General features: G+C 39.1%; 1 protein-coding gene across 1 annotated transcript in view; it reads right to left on the reverse strand.

Annotated features, from left to right (window-relative positions):
- Nucleotides 1-574: 574 nt before the first annotated feature.
- Nucleotides 575-21,540, reverse strand: part of LOC136677303 (calcium-binding protein 7-like) — a 43,913-nt gene continuing 22,947 nt past the window's right edge. The window contains exons 2-5 of the mRNA XM_066654808.1: nt 7,837-7,980; nt 6,227-6,339; nt 2,924-3,074; nt 575-1,075 (exon numbers count right to left, since the gene is read on the reverse strand). Of these exons, the coding sequence (XP_066510905.1) occupies nt 945-1,075; nt 2,924-3,074; nt 6,227-6,339; nt 7,837-7,980 (539 nt within the window). The 3' untranslated portion in view covers nt 575-944. The remainder of the gene's footprint in view (nt 1,076-2,923; nt 3,075-6,226; nt 6,340-7,836; nt 7,981-21,540) is intronic.

The raw sequence follows: 21,540 nt of genomic DNA on the forward strand, positions 1-21,540 counted from the left end.
ATGAGCATTTTGTAACTGTAATACTTTTCTTCTACTCGTGTTATCAGTAAGTAAATAGGATCCATACACTATTGTTAAAGGCTTATGCCTCTGTATTTCACCCTTCATCATTGTCACAAAAGTACACTCTTCAGAGAAGAGCTAAGGGCTAGAATTGGGACTGCACCTTTCTTCATTGTAATTTCTTCCACTTCAACTCAAACATTACCTTAGGGCTATTGTGCCCCCCAATGGCAGTGTGGAGTATTTCTATAATCTGCTCAGTGCAACAGGTAAGAACCCACAGAAATCGATAAACAACACATAAAACACACATACACACACACACACACATACAACATGAGCATATCCTAAACAGCCCTTAGATTCATGCAAATGGATCAAAAACACTGTATGAAAACATCTCCACTTTCTGTTATAAATGCCACCCAACTCCTCCTCAGATGTGTGTAATGGGCCATAACTCTTACTCATTGTGTTCAGATGTGGTTTATAGATGGATGGATGAACAGCTGAGCTCTACAGGTGCTATTAGACTACTGTAAATCCATGCATCATTTCATGCACTGAGGAGCAAGAGGATCCTTGAGGTTTCCATGCATCTCCAAGTCCAGGCTCGACCACAAAGGTCCAGCAAGAAGGTAGAGGAGTAAAGTCAATCATTTCTGAACTCACATATCCTACTCATAGTGTGGCTCTGACAAAATCTCTCAGTTCCTCTTAATCCTTTGTGTTTTTGCTTTCTTTCTTCCAGTAGGTCTCTGCTTGGTGGTTTCTGCTGAGAAATTTAGCTGGTAGATTCAACAGTCTAGGTCACAGCACTGCTAGTTGATAATCAATATTTGGACTGGTGTGAAAGTTTGTTAGTAAGTTTACTTAGGTTTCTTGCCACTGTTCTATTCAGTTATTGGTCTCTGTTCACCATTGGTGATTATGCGGCATTGTTATTTCATGCCGCTGCGGAGCACCTGATTGGCTGCGATGAGCATAACGCTGATGATGAAAGCAATGGCGAAGGCGCAGATCAGACTCTTCCTCACGCACGTCTGCTTCACCTGCTGGGTCGGACTTGATGCTGCAGAACAACAGATAGAAAAAGACAAAGAGTGCAGAGTAAGGCACCTTTATTAGGAACCCCCAAAATATTGGCCCTTATTACACCCTGCTTGTGTATAGTTACAGGCTGCAATACAGCTACCGCGACCGCTATTTTTAACTCTTTCACCTCTGATCAGTTTCTGACAACAGTGCTATACTTGGCTGGGTATTTTTGTGAGGTGTTGTGCTCAGAAAGTGATGAATAATAACATTTGTAATGGTACATACATGGTGCTTTTCCACCACATGTGTCTGGCTCTACACGACTCGGCTCAGCACACTTAAAGCTTGTTGCTTTTCCACTGGCAGGACTTCCCCGCAAAATTGTTTTTTGGACTAAACATGGCTCCGTGATCAGTTTTCCTTGGTGCACATTCAGTTTTCACTGGAAATTTTCGTTGGCCATTGGCCCAAGGAGCATATAAACCTCTTCAAAACAGCTTGAGGTAAAGTTGCGAGCTGCCGTTGTGAATTAGATTTAAAAATCGGTGATTGTTGCTGGATTTGAATGGGGTTCTGCATTTGGTGGTAATTGACATTGCTCTGGCAAATCAGCACTCTGCAGGATTTACACACCACCATTTTGTACCTATTTGGCACGGTTGGAACCCGGAGTGAGCTCGAACTGAAAACTTACCTGGTTCCAGGGATCAGGTACCAGATTTGTCCAGTGGAAAAGCAAAAGAGCTCAAATAGATTTGTGTAGGTTTCATGCAGTGGAAAAATGCCAACAGTAGCTTTTATGTGCTGGTACCTTTCCCTGTCACTCTGGTGGGACCCTCAAATGTTCATTTTAGTTCCTTAAATTCAGGAACAAAATTATACCATATAAAGAGGTTTATATTGCAGACTTTGAAGTTGGATTACTTCCTAAAACTCATTTCACCTTCAGATTATAATTTTGTTTTCTATTTAGAACAGACCTATTATGAAAAAACTCAGACATTCAACTTTCCTTCTGGAGAAGAGAATATTTTGTACATTCCACTGCTGTGCATTTAAAAGGGACATTGGTATTGGCTGTTTCCAAAATGGCTCTAAGGGCACAATTGAGCATGTCACCATTTATCTCTGAGTGTTCAATTCTGAAAGTCAAATTTGAGTGTGATTTTGGTGGCACTACAGCTTGCCACAATGCACTCATAACTTATAGCAAACATCAGAGCTGACTAGACGAGCTGTATGTGGACCAGAATGCATTTCAAGTTTCTTTGTTACCAAGCAACAGACAGTGGAAGCTTCTGAATACACTTGTTTTTAGTTCTACTTGGTGAGCTAAATAGTGCATCACTAAATAGCACAATACTAACAAGGGATTAGGGAGCCAAATTATTCACAGCCACTGTATCTACTTTTAGTGAACAACAGTGTACTTGGAGTTGATGTTTCAAATGAAATGACCAGTGAGTAAAAGTTTATATATGTATAGGTCATAAAGTGACCAGACTGTGAAAGTATACAATGGTGTTTCTAATACAGACACCAATGACTGAAAAGAATAAAAGACTATGTGTCTAATAATGTGGCCAGGGATTTGAAAACATAGGGTAAGTGGTGTTAATGAAGTGGCCATTCAGTTAAACAATAGTTAATAATAAAAGACAGTAAAAGTTAAGTGTTTCTAATAAAAATGCCTTTTTATGACACTACAGGGTATGTCTTATTAATAAAGTGGACAATAAATGCAGACATTACAAAGCAGATGTTTGTTATAAAGTGGCCAATGTAGCAGTATTGTGTGGAAATGTTAGTGAGTGAAATCTATGCAGAACTAATCATGTCTTGTATGAGTAGGTCAGAGTGATATCACGTTCAGAACTCTTACAATCAATGTCAACTTGGCAGTCCTCAGGGTTCTCGATGTGGTTTTCCTCTGTCATGATGATATTCTCGATGTCTTTCATGGACAGATGGTCACAGAATGTGTCATACAGGAGCCGCTTCAGCTCCTCCACCGTGAGCTTCTGCATGTCACACTGTAAAGCAAGGGTAAAAAAATCCCCATCATTTTCCAGAATTCTGTTCAGGGGAACCCAGGAGCATTCTGGAGTTTACCTGGAGAAGCTGTATGTGTGAATGCAAGCTCCTGCGGCATTTGTTCTGGAAATTACCCAGAGTAATGGCTCCAGGTAAAGTTAGAGTCTGCATATGAGAATAGAGCTGCAAAAGTTCAGGAATATTATATATATTTACCACTGCAAGAGCGCCTCTGACACACACAATCTCCACTGTGTGCTTCATAAGGACTAATTCGGGAAATCTCTGGACCCCAATACTTGGGAATTTCTCTAGAAATTTCCTGGAGTTAATGTGTGAAAGAGGCATTGATCAAATTATACATACATTTCCATTTAATTCTGACTTACACATCACCCCATCAAATTTTATTTATTGATTTAAAATGCAATGGCCAAATATTTAAACTCTGTTTTGTTTTGCCCTTGGGTTTTAGGTGTGTGTAGTTTTCCAGTATGAATGATCCAAAGTGAGGTAACATCTCAACATCAACATCAACTGAATCAAGTTCCTTTTTAATCTCTAAATATGACAGTATTTGTGTTTTATAAATGCTTTTGTCTAGATTAAAGCAGTCAAAATACCCACATATGTCCATGGTTTTTATTTTATACTTTTTCTGGAGTCATTTGACAGAGAGAGAGAGAGAGAGAGAGAGAGAGAGAGAGAGAGAGAGAGAGAGAGGGAGAGAGAGACCTCTGAACCTACAATTGTGAGGTGGGAAGAGAGTTAATAGAGGGGGGGCATAGGTCAAGTGCTCAGCTGAAGGACACTACAGCACCAAGTGTGAGATGAAAATGTAAAAACCTGCTCTGCAGACATTAAGATTCACTGTTTGAGCTTCATAGATGAATTCCTGCACTATGGCAATACATTCACAGTGGGTTCTAGATATACAGCAGTATGGAACCCTCAAAGAAGCCCAAAGAAACCATCAAAAATGTTATGAAAATGTCTTTCTTTGAAAAAAAAAGCTACATCTGGCTGTTCATCGGGCTATATACAGTGGAACCTCTACTAACGAACGCCTGTACTAACGAAGTTTCCAAGATACGAACTAAGCATTTGAATATTTTTTTCCTTCCACCAATGAACCATGACCGGCGGCTGGAAATGGCCACTGACCCCAATAGGCGAGTCTCCCAGTTAGCCCAGACTTGAGTGAGCTTTTAAGATTAGCACATTGTAGCTTTACCAATTTAGCATTAGTGTAAAAAGCATACATCGAAATTGGTGCTAAGTTAAGCCGTATCTATGCTTCATCTCCCCACATTTACCGCCTACTCTCCGTTATTCCACCCCCCCCCCACACACCTCCCGTCATACAGCCAGTGCCTGTGTTACTCCTCCAGACAGTGGTCACGTCTTCAACGTAGCGATATGTAACCACTTAAAACTTTTTTATTTCTTTTTTATTACTGTTACCACTGTATTTATTTTTTATTTTTAGTAATGCTACATGTATTTTTTTACTAATTTGAGAGTTTTGTAAACATATATCAGTGCAAAAAGGGTGACTTTTGGGGTGGGCTGGAACGCATTCATTGCTTTTCCATTATTTTAAATGGGGAAAATTGAGTCGAGAAACAAACTTTTCCACTTACGAACCAGGTCACAGAACGGATCAAGTTCGTAGGTTCCACATTTATATATATATATATATATATATATATGTGTGTGTGTGTGTGTGTGTGTGTGTATTGGATAAACTCTTAATGTTTCCACTGCTAAGTAATCTTTAAATGGTATTTCCTACAACCACGTGAGCTAATTGTAGGTCTTCAGATGCTGATCAGAAGGGCTAACCATCTGATTACCCAAACTAAACAAGTATGTGACTGTGGATACAGGTAGTAGCCTGATGATTACATTTCAGCACCCTCTATTTAAAGCAGTGGTTCTCAAACGTTTTCTATCATTCCGGGATTTCCGTGCCCCACCTGTCCAGTATTGCCCCAGCAAATGGTAATAAAATGCACATGCAAGGGTACAATTTTCTAATTTGCTGAGTGCCCCATTCCCAAAATATTAGCTGGCTATAAGCTGATTCCTATGTAGATAAGGCAGTAAAATATTGCATTTATAATGATATGGAACAGCATTTAATTAACATTAACATCAGAGAGTGAGACTTTACATACTACAGGCCAGAGACTAACATTAACTTGCTGCTTTCTCAGCTAATATTAACATTAACTAACTCTTAGATCCCTCTCTGTTACTCTAACAGTTATATACAAGCCACTTTTAAAGCTGTAATTATCTGTCATTGTTATCTGTTGTGCTCTCGTTACTGAGCTCAAACCCAGAGCTGGTAAAAACTAACTTTATAAACCAGACTCTGACGATGAAGCGGAGGCCAGTGAAGCTGGTGATTTGAGCAGCTTTATATTTAAACAGGTGTTTTTACGAAGGGTGAAAGAAGACCCACGGTGTGTGACTCGCTGCCAAACTGTGTTAATCTCTGTGGCGCATTTACAAAATAAAAGTTTGCGAATAAAAGCATATTTTGGTTGCAGACAAGCTACATTGTTCTGGTCTCCTATCGAATGAATCCATTTTTAGTGGGTGCTTTTTACTGAGTAAGCTTTATATGAAAAAAAAGACATTAATAAAGACAGGCTCATATACTTGTTTCTTCAGTTTCCTTGCGCCCCAACTGCAATACCTACACACTTTGAGAAACGCTGATTAGAGACACTTAAGACATCTTTGTACAGACTACTGAAGCACATTATTACCTCTGATACAAACTTCAAATGTCTATGGAAAAAATTGAATGTCTATCATAAGCTTCAACTTGCAGTGTTTAATAAAGGAGTCAAAAATCAACTCAGGTGAATTGACATTACTTCACTATAGTGGTGCTAGCAGAAATGAACATTTACCTTGTTTTTTGAGTTTTGACATTTAGCCTTGCTCTAAGAGCTATGAATTTATTGCAGTTTGCAGCACATTTCTCTGACTCCTTAATAAACGGTTAATTGCAGAGCGAAGTGGGAGAGTGTTTAAGTTCTTATTTAGGGGTTTGTGTGTGTGTGTGTGTGTGTGTGTGTGTAATGGCAGTTGAACAGTTGTCAGTTTTAATAAGAGTGAAGTGCCTAATAATCACCTTCCAGAAAACTGAGTCAAAATTTGTTCCATTAAACTTGTCTGGCATTCCTGCAGCAGAGAGTTTCGGACCCAGCAGTGTCACAAATTCCTCAAAGTCCACCTGACCATCACCTGAGAGAGAGAGAGAGAGAGAGAGAGAGAGAGAGAGAGAGAGAGAGAGAGAGAGAGAGAGAGTTAACTAGCTGGGTCTGAAGATGAACTGCTTGATCAGATGTGATGAAGCATCATTCAACACCATGTTGAATGAGATGGCGTGGTGTTTATGACCCAGAATGGAACTTCCAACATCTAATACCTCACATCAATAATGTTCTTAGGGCTGAATCCATTCAACACATTCTCACAAGAATGTTCTAACACTAAGACTAAAACCTTCCCTGTGTAAAGTGTATAAAGAGGACAAGCTTATAACTTTAATATCAGACAAAAAAAGTAAACAACTCATTGCATAAGACACACATCACAATGATCTAAGAAATGCAACACATTTTGAACTTAAATTACATTCAGATTCACAATTGGGGTGGCACGTTGGCGCAGCAGGTAGTGTCGCAGTCACACAGCTCCAGGGACCTGGAGGTTGTGGGTTCGATTCCCGCTCCGGGTGACTGTCTGTGAGGAGTTGATGTGTTCTCCCCGTGTCCGCGTGGGTTTCCTCCGGGTGCTCCGGTTTCCTCCCACAGTCCAAAAACACACGTTGCAGGTGGATTGGTGACTCGAAAGTGTCCGTAGGTGTGAGTGAATGTGTGTGTGTCTGTGTTGCCCTGTGAAGGACTGGCGTCCCCTCCAGGGTGTATTCCTGCCTTGCGCCCGATGATTCCAGGTAGGCTCTGGACCCCCCACGACCCTAAATTGGATAAGCGGTTAAAGATAATGGATGGATTCACAATTTCTGGTGTACCCTTACTCATGTTTCCCGTGATGAGCTACATGTGAAGCACTGATTCTGAGTGACTACACCAGCTGAGACAGTTCTTTTCTCAGAAGCAAAGTGTGCATTTGTCACTTTTGAAGGATCCTACATGAAACGAAGCAACCAAAAAATGAACCCTCCCTCGGCTGCAGCTTTGTCTTTCAGGCATGACATTCGTGCCTCACACATCGTCAAGGCCATTAACTAATTAATTAACTCCTTGTGGGAGGGTCAGTTGTTCTTGAGTAGGGCAAACACTGGAGAAGGAAAAATAAATGTGCAGAGGACTGCATCACTCTTTGCATTGAGGTAAGATTGACATGTGTTGCCAGATATTTGCTGCTGGATTTTCTATCCCTGAACCTTCAGTTGTAGTGTGCTGTTCAGATCAGTAACCATTTTGTGTGTTGCATTAAGACCCACTCATTACTGAGTGATTTATATTATTTTAAAAATGTGACCAAACATATTGGCATCATGTTCTTCACCTAAATAACTATAACCTCACACAGAAATCATATAGAAATGACTAATGGAAAGAGCAGATTACGCAGCAATGACGACCATGTTCTGCATCAGCCTTAAATAGTTTACATTTGACTTCTGAAGGAACGCTGGATGAACAGAAGCCTGATATATTTTTAGCGACTGATATTTGTGTTTTTGTGGAAAGTGGGTGGATTGTTGCTTCTCACCATCCATGTCCAGTCTCTGGATGATGACTTCCAACTCCACTTCATTGGGCATGTACCCCAGAGAACGCATGGCCATGCCCAGCTCCTGCTTTGAGATGAACCCATTCCCATCTCGATCAAACACCTTAAACGCTTCACGGATCTCTGAAAGGGAACCATACACAAGCAGGTTTCACCAGCACAATAATGTATTATGATATAATGTCTGAATCCTATTGTCCTTCACCATATTTAAGGCTAGATAAATAAGTAAATAAATAAACCTGATGGTTTCAATCATTTCTGATCATTACTACTCTATTAAGTTGTAACCAGCTTTGATCTTCGCCTAAGAAGGAGCTAATTCACTTTAGTTACTGCTCATTAAATTAGTAAGTAGCAGCCAATTAAGTACTGTAATAACAGTATATTAATTAAGTAATCATTAATTAGGGCACTTCAGCTGCAAGCTCACACAAGGGCTCTACACAAAATTAAAATGTACATAACATGAACAATTTGCTCTGGAAATTTTTGAATTCATTCTTGTTACTGAGTAAAACAGTAAAAAAGCTCGTTAGTGATAGACTCAGTGCTGTTACACAGTTACAAGCATGTATTTATAATACAGTTGATAGGCAGGATATTCAACATAGCTTTGATGCCTAAGCACTGGCCCTACATCATCAGATTCAGTTCACTGCCCATGCCTCAGCAAACCAAGGCTGCAAGTCCTGTGAACACAATCAGCTTCCCTCTGTGGTTAGATGACCCTACATCTCCCCATTACACATGCACATTGCTGGGTCTGTTAGCTGATGTGGCAAATCTTGGCAAATGGCATTCTCCTCCAGCGTGTTGAACTATCCAAAGGCACCACATTAGCTGCAGTTTGAGAAAAGTTAGCTACACTTCTGCTAAAGAAACATGTGCTTGCCCTCACTCTCCAAGGATGGTAGCATTGTTTGAGACTATGGCTGCATGAATGAGCTATCAGATCAAATTTTAAAGAATTAAAAGTAGAAAACACTAGGACCAACTGAATACACAGTAATTACTGTTTATTAATGTATTAACAAACAGGCACATAACTGCTATGACTAATAATAAGGACCCAGTCATCACCTTCAGATCAATGCACTTTGTACAATCTCTAAAAGAAATGGAATGTTTAATATGCGTGAACATGGAACAATGCATGAGTGACATTATCATCAGAGAGCAATATTAAAATGATCAGCCATTAGCGCCTCTGAAAGCAGAAGGTTCATCACATTGTTCCAGCATTTTAAAGAGCCACTCTCATGCATGAGGATGGCTGGGATTTCCATAACATCCGTACGGCTCTGCTAAAAGCTTCTAACTCCCAGGCGCTTGCGGTTGACTGAGCCATCTCATTTATATGCATTACCGATCATCATTCAGTCATATGCAATTTTCCACTTGTCAAATCATAATGTCAGAATCATAATTATGAAATATGTGGCTCTTGCCAAGTGCATGACCGCTGCATGCTGCTTTTTTAATACATTGACTTATATATTGACTATATAAAGTGTGGTATTAATAGCGTACTGTAAAGAGCCTATTTCTAATGTAGGTTTGATAAATGAGCTCAGGGACAAGAGCCCAAACAAACTCAGTGCCATTACATTTGCTACAATTCAGTTAATAGAGGAATGTCATGGTAAAACAAAAAAGGCATCATATACAACATACATTATCCATAGACGCCCCTGTAATGAGTACAGCAACTTCACGGTGCACCCACTGTGGAAACTGATGTTCGGTTTTGCACAAGGCGAAATGGGAGCCCCCTGGTCACCATGTCCAATACAGTGTGTTGGCTGTAGGGAATGAACTCCTAAGCACTGGGCTACGGAAAAGTGGATCTATGTTGTATGGAGAGACGGAATGGATGGAAAGGACAGGTGTTTGTGATCCAGAGCAAATCCTTTAACCTCAGTGTCTGACCTCACTAAACCTCTCAAGGCTGAGTGCCATCAGAAATCTAAAAGTGTGCTTAGAAAAGCGAGCATTTCCAGATTTGGTTTGTCCTGCTAAGTGTTGTGCATGAAGTAACATTTGAAATTTCTGTGGATTTGGGTTTAAAATATGTTCAAATTCAAATTAAATGATGCAGATGTTTAGTGCTCCACATTTCCAGTTGTTGGGCTCTAAACTGAGCTTCCATTTTCCTCACCAGTGAAGAGATTGTCAGGTATTCAAGCTGAAATAATCTTTCTCTGAATTGGTTTATTTGGATGTAGAGTGTGCATGGGAATGTAACCTTTGGCTCCTTTTTACCACCAACTGTCTTCTGCAGCATGACAGAGCTTCATTAAAATTCAACAAGATTCTGTGCCTTGGAAAAGTGACAGGAAGAATTTTAATTGCACACAGTGAATATTTTAAGGGAATCGGAATCCAATGCAAATACTATACAGGTGTAAAACAAGAAACATCCCTGGTTCTTTTAAAGTGGTTGATGGACAATTTCTCATCAAACATTTCTTTTAAAGTGAATCTATTCATATTTAGACAGTCTCCCTTTGCTGTGGTAACAGTTTCTTAAAATGTTGTATACTACATTTTAGAACTTCATATAAGGAATTGATGTCAGATTAGTCCTGCATCAAAAACAAAATTCCAACCCAAAAGTAACAGGTGGAGAGCCATTACCCCAAAGAGCACAGTACCATTCCTCCATAATCTATACATTGTAAAAAACTGAGAAGTTGCTGTTATCATAGTTGTATTGTTATTGTAACAATGTAATTAACTATAATATCTATGTAACTAATTTTGTAATTGCATTTGAATGATTGCACAACTGGAATATATCATAAAAAAGCTTTTTTTCTAATCAGATTGATTTAGGCAAAGACAATAAATCATATACAGACAGAAATTCTCTCTCTCTCCACCTCAGGTGTTTTATTTCTCAGTGATTGTGTTACAGAGTCATTGCTATTGAAATCCTGCAGCTTTCTGGCAGAGCTCCAGCTGCTTTCCCTGCTGTGTGCTGTATTCATGTCCGCCAGCTTTCGGGCTTCAGCTGTCTTCTTTATAAACGACTCAGAGCGAGGGAAGCCCCACACCTTCATTCATTCGGCAAACATTTGTACAGACAGTGAGGCGACTGCATACACACACACACACACACACACACACATAGAAAGACACAAGCGACCGTTCATCCCCTCTGAGGCTTGTAACCACATATTTACGACAAGCAAAAGATGTTAAGATTCTTTTAATGTAATTATGAAAGCTAGCTGTTACATAATGAGACAACAACCAACGACTGGGGATAACACATTCATATGACCGGACGTCCAACGATATCATTGTCTATACTTACATACTCACTGCTTTATTTATGTATGCTATTTATTTTTTTAACTTATTTTTTTAACCATCAGAACTCCAAATATCTACAAAATTGTGACGTTGCAAAACGAACAAAACAAAATTCTTGTTTTTAAATGGAAGTAAAATAATTGATCCCATTTTCCACAATTAATTGTTAATTGTGCATAAAGTGCAGATGGTGTTTTTACACCATGTTAAAATATATTTAGTTTAAACAATGACCACAAATTTGGCTCCGGTTTCCTCCCACAGTCCAAAAACACATGTTGGTAGGTGGATTGGCAACTCAAAGTGTCCGTAGGTGTGAGTGAATGTGTGAGTTGCCCTGTGAAGGACTGGCGCCCCCTCCAGGGTATATTCCCGCCTTGCGACCAATGATTCCAGGTAGGCTCTGGACCCACTGCGACCATGATCTGGATAAGCGGTTACAGATAATGAATGAATGAATGAATGAATGAATGAATGAATGAATGATAATGCATATAGAATGAAAAAGAGCACCCCGGAATTCATAACATCTCTATATTATGATTCATATTATATCATATTAGGATTCATATTATAATATGAATACTAAGCATGCTTGCTCCAGCTGATGTCACTGTTTCACTAAATCCACTCAAACAGCAATGCCCAGCATCAGCTGAATTGATATAAATCTACTCATCACTGCTCTGTGGGCCACTGAGAAACTGTCTTCTGTGGAGTGATGGAATAATAGCATTGGGATGAGTCGGAGTGGTGGTTTATTGATCTAGAAGTGATCGTCCAACCTCAGTACCAGATCTCACTAATGCATTTGTGGCTGAATGTAATTAAATCCCTAACCGAGTTTGTTCTAAGACTCACATAAAGGAATAGAAACTCTTTGCTGCACCAAAACGGGGTCATCCCCCTTCATTTCAGACGAACTGTTGAACAAACCGGTGTTGGTCTTGTATGATGAGATGGAGTGTGAACAGGGTCTGATTCCGCTAAACAAAATACAGCCAAATCTATTCACAACAACCCAATCTCTACTGAAATGAACCCCACACACTTCTAGTTAAAGGCCAAAAAACTAAACATGAAGCTCATGAACGTAGAAATAGAGAAGTGTGAGGTCAGAAATGAACTAATTAATCCTTCTGCAGAATTCCATTTCACTTTGTAAGCCTTTGGTGTGGAGATTAAACCCACAGTGATGATCGTTGGTCTTAATCGCTGCCCAGAGACAGATGGACTATGTATTTTTTTCCAGCCCCCACCTTCGCAGAGAGATAAGGGCCATATGGATCCAGGGTTGATACACTAATGCTGTTTCTCTCACACCCCATTTATCAGTACATCAGCACCACATACACAATACAACATTCATCAGTGTAGAACGAGGAGGGTTTCACTGGGAATGCATTAAGATATATACTCCCCACAGTGTTTATACCGATATTCATTCACTCATGTGTTCATTCATTCCAACAAGTTACCGAGGCAATCACCATTCCAGTGACTTATCCCGACATGCATCCAACCAAACCTAAATACATGTGTTGATCCATTTCATCAGTCTGTTTATTAATCTAAAGAAGCATTCATTTACCTGTTCACCCATTCACTGATTTATCCATCCATCGATCACATATTCATTTATTTGTTGGTTCACCCTGCATTCTTTCATTCAGTCACCTACATATGTTATTATCCATGAATTAAGAAAATGAACATATTCTCCTCAGACAATGATGCTCACAATATTATATTTGTTCTTCCATCCCTCATTCATTCATAATCGAGTTTAATTCATTTACAATCTATTCTATCATCCAGCCATCCGTCTGTGTCTTAGGGCAACATTATTATTAAACTATAATAAGACTGTTATTATTAAGTAGTACGTGGGTGGCAGTTTTACTGATGTGTATGAGTCAGACTGTTGTATTACTTTGGCGCTGAACCCCGTGCTCTGTTAAACTGATGAGGATGACTCTGGTCTATCGACTCTTTCAGTTGAATACAGATTCCTGCTCCTTGTCCCTGAGCTGAACCCATGAGACCAGCACTAAGCTCCACTTCCAGAGTCTCCTCTAAACATGCTGCTGACTTTGCTGCTGTTTGTTTGTTGTCTGTATTGATGATTTCTGGCCCCTGCTCAATTTAGTCTCCTTTAAACCTCCCCAAGGTTCTGGAAAAGCCTTCTGCTGCCTGTCTGAGGGCCCTTCTTCTCTCCCCTCGGACCCCTGGCCTAGCTGCCCTGGATACACACCGATGCAGTGTTTGATGTTAGTAGGTGTATGCACACACACACACACACTCGCACACACACACACACACACACACACACACACACACAAATTTCAAAGCTTCAAAGCTACAATGGGCTTGGAGGCTCCAACAGAGATGACAAAGAGAGAAAAACACATGAAAGTGACTGGCCTCAGAAATGTGTGTGTACAGGGTTAAAGAGCTTTCCTTTACTGCTTGACTCCTTTACCCCACACACACACATAGAGCCAAATAATATGTCTCCTGTAATAGTTCCGCTAGTTATATTTTGAATGCACTTCCACACTTCAAAAACAAAGGCAGTTCACTTTGTTCATCTGGTGTTAGGATGTGTGTTAGCGATGGTGACTGTGTTGATTTTGGCGAAGGTTTGGTAGGAGCTGAATTCTATTCTAAGACTTTGATTTTTATTAAAATGACCATCAAAATCAAATCATTTATCTCAAAGGCATCTGAGACAATGCTTTCTTTAGCAGGAAAGCTGCTGAATGGTATCTCTAAAACATTTCAGTAATTAAAGCAGAACAAGCCTCATAAACACAATTTACATCATAAAATCTTTCATGAGCTTGTGTAATCTGCAGAGAAAAGAACTGAACACAACGGTCTCCAAATGAAAATACGATACGTAAAAGCACAATGTCTTCTGAAACATAAATGTACATTTTCCACTCGTGTGCAATTTTGGTCTCAAAATAAAGATGGAAACTCCATAGATATTCAAATATAAAAGGGTAACGTGCACCTTTGATCTATCATTGAACTCATCAGGGCAGTAAAAGGCCTCAGAAGTATAGTGCTCTACAAATATACAGCTGAAACTCATTATATCAGCACTGCTCTCAGTCATGGGCTAATGGTAGAGAAGTGGGCTTGGGTCGCTAAGAAGATTTGAGTTCAATCCTCAGGACTGGCAGGAAAAAAGTTGGTGGGGGTGAAGGAAAAGTGCTGTCTATTCCCTCAACATCCATGGCTGAAGTGCCCATGAACACTAGTGTGTGTGTGTGTGTGTTAATGTGTGTTGCGTTCACTGACACAGCTTAAATGCAGAGAACAAACTGCATTTTACTGTTATACAGTGATGAGTTGACTGACAGGTCAGTGATGAGTTTGATAATGTAAGAGCAATCTAATATGTTTTCAATTGATCAAAGCACAGTGACAAGAAAATAAAATTGAGAGTAGGTTCTCTTTACCCTTGTGCTTTGGAATTCTGCCATTTTTGCAAAAAACGTGGAGAATACAGAGCATCAAATAAAGATGAGCAGAGCTAAACATTTTGCAAATTAATCTGGACAATGTAATGGAGCGATCTAAACAGGAGGCAGGTAGTTCTGCTTATCAAACAATATGGAAGTTCAGCTGCACAAACACAAGTATTTAAAGAGTTTTACCTCCAAAATGAATGTTTTCTAACAAGTAATAACCCCAGTGTTTTAGATTTTAAACATAGTCATGCATCCATTCATCTTGTCTAACCACTTCTTCCCCTTCAGGGTGACTGTTGGTCTTGGACAGGGCAGTTACATGGTCAATATTTAGTAAAATACTTGTTGTAAACATAAGTTCTCTCTTTAGAGTGGGATTTCCCAATTTAAAGGCTATAGGTGAAACCCTTTCTGGTGATTTATTTTGAAGGGGAGAAAACCGGTTAATGAAAAAACTATTTTTTCATCTTTAAACCTGTTTGTACACCTCTGAATATCATGTGACAGCAGCGTTTTCTTTCTGCCCCATGTTGGCTGGCAGAAGCTCCACCCCCAACTCAACTATTTGCTGACACATGGTTAGGCCATAACATCGAAGGTTCAGATCTAGTGAGCTTTCTTCAACAGATAGTGGAGTGTAAGTGTTACACACTGGCCAAAGCTGGACTCCGTGGGTCTTTTTCATGGAAATCAATGGCAAGCGATGCATTTTTGATGGAGGAACAAAATAATACATCTCAACCACAGAATATCTCCAGATCTCCAGCACAGTGAATGCACTGACTCTTACAGCAGCTCTTTATGTAATGCGCTTAAAAATCAATGCTTTCAAAACCACCCTTAACCCCTTGCGTGTGCGTGTGTGTGTCCTGGACACTATTTTTAAACATCTGTGGCAGGCTTAATCCATCTTGTGCACTGCTAGGGTCTACCGGCAGGCCCAGCACTTCTGAATATGGTTGTAAATTTAGTTTAACAAGACTCTGGAGTATTCAAATGGGTATTAAGCACAGCAACAGACTGCTGTTGCAGGGAGATTCTCTCCCAGCCTCTAAGGAGGCCAAATCACATGCACACTTTAGTGGGGTATAGTCAAAGTAGTCAGGGGTTATGGTTTTTTTTTTCCCTACACATTTGACTCAATAAAGGTGTATACACACTCTGCTAATGCAGCAAATAGTGGCCTTCATAGTACTAACAGCAATCCACAAAGACCTTAGAGGGTTTCTATGGAGTCAGAGTAAATGCAAACAAAAAAGCTGGGAAAGAGGGACCAATCGCAGAGTCAATAAAAAAAGAAATCAACATCTGTAAATGAGAGTCCTGTCATTTACATTGTATTAAAGGGAACATATTATGAAAAACACATTTGTTAAGTGCTTGTGAACATTCATTTGAGGATCTAGAACCTGCCAACCCACAAACTCTTCGATGCAGAGAAATAATGCAGAGAAATAAGACTCCTGATTAAATATAGCAAAAATAAGACTTGAGAAGAAAGAGAACCAAGCAAACATGGCTAAACCATCACTCTGCTGTTTGCTCCACTCTTCTGAGCACTTGGGTTGGGGCAAACAGAGGTTCATTCTCATTTAAAGGAACAGGCACTTAAGCATTCATTCTGAACAGGACTGTTTACCTTGTGGTATTTTGACCAAAGTAGGCTAGAGATTTAACTCAGATATTTATCTGTTTTCAGTCCAATATGCATCACCATTGGGTTATGTCACTGATTTAAGTTTTCAAATTAAGCTGAAATGACAATGGAATTTGTATATTGGCGGGTCATCTCTATATTCAGTAGAATTTATTGTGTCCTATCATTTAAAATATAAAAACTTTGCTTCATAATCTTTTAGTAGTGAATTATTCTTCCTGTAAAATACCTTAAGATGATGTGCATGAAAGACTGTGGGTATGAGGTACCTTTATTAACTGATAATATCACATCATGTATTTTAAGCCCAAATGCCACCCTGACCAGTGAATGAGAACACTGGACTAGTCCATGGTCAGTAAAATGAGGAATGGCTCTTCACCACAAGGTCAGAACCGTGGGCAGGAATTGTCTATTTGGTTGTTTGTTATCAGTATTCATAAGTCCATTCCCTAAAATACCACAGCTACCATTTGTACATTTTGAAGAGGGTGAGATAATGGACAATAGAAGGTTATGTTCAAGGCATTTCATGCTGAATTGATTCAAGTATCCAACTGAACTCGAAATGGGATTCACCCACATACAGATACAGCCATCCCATCACTTTACACTGTTGCCTCACCTCTGCTAATGGGGAGTGGAGGACATTATACTGAAACTAATGGTTTACAAGAGTAAGTTAATAGAAATGAAATGAAACTGAATCAGTTGAACCAAACGCTTGAATCATTTAAAAGCACAGTATGAAAAATAAGGAAAAAATGAGTCAAAAACATTTGAAACACTAGCTTTTAAATCCAAATCCAACAGTCCTGTTTTACTCAGAAATCACATTCACTCATTCATTCATCTTCTATAATGGCTTCATCATAATCAGGGATGTGTCTTGAGCCTCCCTGGAATCAGGTTCAATACATGAATATACTTCACATTAAAGAAAGACGTTGAGGCATTGAGATTTCCATTTCCTCTTGACTTTAAGAGCAGGACTTAATTATTGGCTACTGAACCACCCAGACACATTTGGGCCAAATCTGTTTTACGTTTTACCGTTGACACTTATGACACAGTAATAACACTGACAGGTGTTGACTTTCATTACAGTGGTATAGGCCAAATATCGATTTGGCACAGATTTTGTAGACAACACACCTGACAGCTGACACATGGTGGACCTGTGTTTAAGTTGAGGCAGCTAGATTCACCCTGAGTCAACAGCATCATTCAATGCCAAATGTGGATTAGAAGAGAACAGCAGCTGTGCGACATTTGGGTCATTTATGGGCAAAACACTCATTGCTATCTGGGAAGTGTTGGCACAGGGATATAATCAGCCCCACCCACAAAATAAAATCTACATGTTCTATATCAGCATAGTCCAAAACAACCCACGATAGCTGGTGATCAGTGTGTTCTGGTTTTTGAAAAACAACCAGCACTAATGACTGTATATCTAGCATATTGAGTTTGTCAAAGAGGCAGAGAATTCAACTGCTAACCGTTATGCTTTAAACACACACATAATTTTTTTTCAGCCTGTCCTGGGGTTTGAACTGGTAAACATTAGGTCCTAATCATGCTTCTCTAACCTTGAGACCATGGAACCTTCCCCCACGAACATCCAAGCCACGACCAATCACACAAGGAGACCAGCATATGTAGCATTACAGTGTGCAGAATCATTACAGTACCATTATTATATAATTGTAGAAGGCATAATAAACATCTACACAATTCATTTCCTATAAAGGTTGCTTGTATATTGCCTTTTACCACAATGTGCTGAAAGTCTTTTTCAAGCTGACTTTAACAGCTGCACAAGTGAATAAATTCAAAACTGCACAGGAGTCCAGTAGCATTCCAACTTGTTCAATTTAATCAGGGTAAGTTCAGCTCAGTTTATCAATACACATCTTTCAAACAGTCCATTTCAGTAGCTCAAATAACTGACCACAGACTTTACCATCATCTTTTCTATAAACATGAAATTGGATTAGAGACATTTTAAGGGCAGCTTAGCTGTTTCTTATTCCTCACATTACTCCGCCAAATACATTACGGCAAAGCAGAGGAGAGTGTAGACTGTTAATATAAACACTACAGCAGCAAAGTGATATCCTTTCCAAAAAGCCCCAGCCTCATAATACATTGGTGAAATCTTATCTGAAGCTAAACCCTAAACATGTTCTTCAGGGGTTGACGCCATAACAACAGATTAAATATTTCTGGTGCCATATAGAAGCCTTTTCTAAACTGTGCTATATAGAACCCATCAGCCCAAAGAACTTCTTCATAATGCAAAAAACCCTTTAATCATGTGAATGATTCTTCATGTGTTCAGGGTTCTATAAATAAGCATTTTTGTTACTAAAGAAGCCTTGTAGAACTGTAATTTGTAAGATACAAACAGACAAACCAAAGTGTGGAAAAACAAGTGAACTATGCAAAACAGAAAAAACCTGAGCCTTTGTACGCTTACTTCCCAGTGCGGCATGCTTGGAGTTCAAGAGAGCAGTCGCTCGTTCACGTTCAAAGGAACATGTGCTCAAACCAGTTGCTCTGAAACTGGAGCACCCAGAAGAAACCTACACAAATACAGGGAGAACACACCAAACTCCTCACAGACAGTCACCTGGAGCAGGACTTGAACCCATAACCGCCAGGTCCCTGGAGCTGTGTGACTGCGACACTACCTGCAGTGCCACCGTGATGCCTGCTATGTATATATCGTTTAGTTGTTTATTTTTTGGTCACACTACTGTTTGAATTAATTTAAAGTCTATAACTTCTAATGGTCATATGTAAACTGTAAAAGTAATATTATATCTGCATGTTTCCACTTGGTATATTATCAGTGAAATATCGGGTGCATAGTGTATGTATTAAGTTAATGAGCAGGCAAATCTGTGTACATTGTGTGTAATCTGTGTCGTTTATTTTGTATATTATATTTTATATTTTTTGTGCATTTACTACTTTGATGTGACCCCTGAATTGGTTTGTTTGAGTAGACATGATTCCATTTGGGGAACTATTTATCAGTTCATGCGATTCTCTGTCTGTGTCCATCTGTCTGTCTGTAGAGCTGAATATCTCTTATAAAGCATATAATATATTTTTCCATTTTACTGTCAGTCAGTCTCAGGCCAAGAAAAAACTATTAAATTGTTCTCATCTCTCTGCTCCTTCTCTACAATGAGGCCCATTACTGTAATAATAACATGGACTTCACTTGGCACTGGGTTTCACCTCGTTCAGTTCCCTTACCACAGTGGTCAGATTTATGAACTGAGTGCTGCTTTCTTAAAATTGACTCAGCCCAAAGACCATTGTAAAATGATAGAAGGAGTTCTCACATTTTAGAAAGCCATAATATGTCCAGTAGGGGGAATTGCAAGTATAAGGTCAACTGCCAATAGAATCATAGTAAAAACTACACGGTGCGTCCAGCATTGTGTAGACTCCCTTTATAATGAGTGAATTCAGCTACTTTAAGGTGGCCTCATTATAGACATTCAGCCTTGCACACTCCTCTCAAAAAATGGCATGAAATGGTTTGGGATGTGCTATGGAGCAGCTGTAAATGAGCCAGCTCTCTTTGTGCGCAATGGCAAGCATCAGTTAGAAGAATATAAAGCTCCAAAGAACTGTGCAGATTAGCAGAGGAAAGGCATTTTTGGTTACACTAATACTTGTGTGACTGAATGCCATCATATTCATATAAATGTGTTCCAACACCTAGTGTAATCCTGTTTTTCCAGAAGAATAAAAGCAGATTCGGCTGCAAAAATAGAGAAACTCCATATATAACTGTGTAACATATATTCATTTTAAAAAAGGTATGTAAATACATCCTTTTTGCAAAGGTTAACACAGTCCTGGGGTCTTAATGAAACATCTGTGAAATGTTTTGGTCAAAAAACACAGTCAAGCAACACACTACCGTTCTCCCCGTCTAAACAACCGTGTTCAGAATGACCTGTTTCATCACCTTTAAATTCCTTAAGTTCCTTTAAATTAATCATAGTTTTTCAATTGATTCTCATTTATCTCTGCACTCGTTTTCTCCATATCATCGTTGTCCAATAAAAAACATCTCTATTTTTGTCATTTTTTAGTTTACAACATTAGTTTGAACACAGCAGTTGTCCCTCATATTATGTGAAACATTCATGATGAATAGACCAATAGAAATGCTCCTGAATAGCTTAGAATAAAATATTATTACACTGGCTTTCACTGAAAGTTAAGCAGGTTTTTCCTACTATAAAATGACTATTTTGGAGATACATATCTTTATTTAGACAGCAACAGTTTGGGAAATGCTGAAGGCTCTTCTCTGATATAAGAGGCAGCACAAATCAGAACTCATTTTAAGATTTCTGAATTAAGCAAGCCACATAAAACTGGTCTTATTTCACAGTGGTTTGGTTTTAGCTCCAGATCAGAGCTTTGTGCGTACATGCACTGAACAAGTTATTTTTTTCACAATACATCCCATTTAAACGGAATGTCAATCAAATAAGCCTTCAAAGATTTGGGTTTAGTGTTCTTTAAGCTGAGTTTAATCATATTTTCACAGAACATTCTTTGTAAAATTTGAAAACACACAAAGACGTGAGTTAGATTCTGTCTAGAGGGCTTCATTGTACTTCTGTAAAATGGCAAGCAGTTAAGCAAAAATCCAAGCCTGCAAAGTAAACGGAATAATTGTGTCATTGTAGTGTGCATCAATGTTAAATGCATCAGTAGAGGAACACTAGCCATCGCTAGACAGAGTAAGTCCTGAATACATAAACACAGCTTTGACCTTGAATATCAGTGAAGTTCATATCAACACTACAATGACTTTGGGAATCCACACCCAGAGCAGTTTTGTAATAAATACATTAACTAAAGTCAGTCTTTGTTTGCTGCAGCTTTACAACTTTAATATATGACTCCAGTCCAATAATAGTCTAAATAGCACTTGGTGGGAATATACAGTTAAAGGGAGAACCATTGGTTCCTTTACACTATGTGAAGACAAACTGAGAGCCTTTAATGTTCTGATAAGGCTTTACACTTTTATATTTTGTTTCATTTTGGTGAGGATTTGAACATATTCAGTGACAAAAGCATCAGTTCTATTTCACATCACTCCAACACATCCCAAAGGTATTTGACAATTCTAAATCATTATAAAGAAGTCTGTTTCTTCTCTCCACCCAGTGCTGGGTG

The sequence above is a fragment of the Hoplias malabaricus genome, chromosome X2 (assembly GCF_029633855.1).
Source record: "Hoplias malabaricus isolate fHopMal1 chromosome X2, fHopMal1.hap1, whole genome shotgun sequence".
NCBI classification, from domain to species: domain Eukaryota; kingdom Metazoa; phylum Chordata; class Actinopteri; order Characiformes; family Erythrinidae; genus Hoplias; species Hoplias malabaricus.